Source organism: Sinocyclocheilus grahami, unplaced genomic scaffold (genome assembly GCF_001515645.1).
Source record: "Sinocyclocheilus grahami isolate Dianchi unplaced genomic scaffold, SAMN03320097.WGS_v1.1 scaffold20313.1, whole genome shotgun sequence".
NCBI lineage: Eukaryota > Metazoa > Chordata > Actinopteri > Cypriniformes > Cyprinidae > Sinocyclocheilus > Sinocyclocheilus grahami.
This window is the reverse complement of record NW_015517971.1, coordinates 2,075-3,254: the sequence shown is the minus strand read 5'-3', so window position 1 is coordinate 3,254 and position 1,180 is coordinate 2,075. Positions and strand designations below refer to the sequence as shown.

General features: G+C 34.3%; 1 protein-coding gene across 1 annotated transcript; it reads left to right on the top strand.

The window, feature by feature from the left end:
- The first annotated feature begins 401 nt into the window (after positions 1-401).
- LOC107579801 (cyclin-D-binding Myb-like transcription factor 1) lies at positions 402-894 on the top strand. The gene is made up of 2 exons (XM_016265594.1): positions 402-623; positions 705-894. The coding sequence occupies exons 1-2, from the start codon at positions 441-443 to the stop codon at positions 867-869; spliced, it is 348 nt and encodes a 115-aa protein (XP_016121080.1). The 5' UTR covers positions 402-440; the 3' UTR covers positions 870-894.
- The last annotated feature ends 286 nt before the right edge of the window (positions 895-1,180 follow it).

The window sequence follows — 1,180 nt, the reverse complement described above, 5'->3', positions numbered from 1 at the left end:
CATATTCATTATGCAGTTTTGAAAAAACTAATAAAAATGACAAAAACAACTCAAACACAAAATTAATTATTTTCCATTTTAATTATTTTATTAAAAGTAAAATTTTGACAAAAAAATAAAATATGAATAAAAACTACAATATTATGTTATTGATAATAAAATATATATATATACATTTGTGGGGGAAAAAACTAATAAAAATGACAACAAAAAAACCCCGGCAAAATTACCAAATTTAAGCTTAATAAACTGAATTATTTTAAGTATTTTATTAAAACTAAAATTAAAATAAAAACTAAATCTAAATATTAATAGTATGTAAATTATACTAAAATATTTACCAAAATGAATGTGGTGTCACAAAGCCTGTAATTCTCTCTCTCTCTTCTGCCTACTTTCACCGTCTGCATCAGACCGACAATGAGAATGTGACCGTCCAGATGTCCCACCCTGGCATCATCATCCAGACAGTGACCTCAGAGGACCTCTCGGACCCTCTCGGCCAATCGGAGCTGGAGGGAGAGCAGGAGCTTGAGAAGGAAGAGCCTTTGGAAAACCAAAACAACTCTGGAGAAGAGGAGCAGAGTGAAGAGAGATCAAACGATGTACAAGAAGAAGAAAAGGTTTCATTTTCTGAATCCGTTCCAAAAACGAAAAGTGTTCTCCTGCTCTCCTGCTCATGAAATTCTCCTTTCTTTGTTTAGACTCTCGACTCTCCTAAAGTTGTGGAAACTGTAGAGAGTTCTGGGATGGGTGAGGAAGCCGTGCTCATGGTTCCGTCTCCGAGCAGCTTTATTCCTACTAATGAGGACATCAGCACGGATTCTGTCCTTCCGCTTGGAACGCTCACAGGTCAGAGTTGGCTATAACGCATTACTGACTGTATTCTAATTACTTTTCCTGGTAGTGCAGTAATGTAATACGTTACATTTTAAATTGATGTAATTTGATTACAGTTACTAATTTTAATAAAATTAAGTAATTTACAAATGCAGTGTTAAAAAATATGAAGTAAAAATGTTTTGCGTGTCAATATGCCCTTTAATAAATCACCGGAGGTTGCAAGCTAAAATGCAATGTACAACAATGTACAACATTTAGATGCAATGTAAGGTTGCCTGTCATGTATCAAAAGGTTGCACTCGATTTCACATATTTTAGTCTGGCATTATAGTTTGGG

Excerpts from the sequence above, each read along its gene's own strand:
- LOC107579801 (XM_016265594.1), top strand. The coding sequence starts at position 441 with ATGTCCCACCCTGGCATCATCATCCAGACAGTGACCTCAGAGGACCTC. Across the intron at positions 624-704 it reads ATGTACAAGAAGAAGAAAAG|ACTCTCGACTCTCCTAAAGT; the intron begins GTTTCATTTTCT and ends TTCTTTGTTTAG.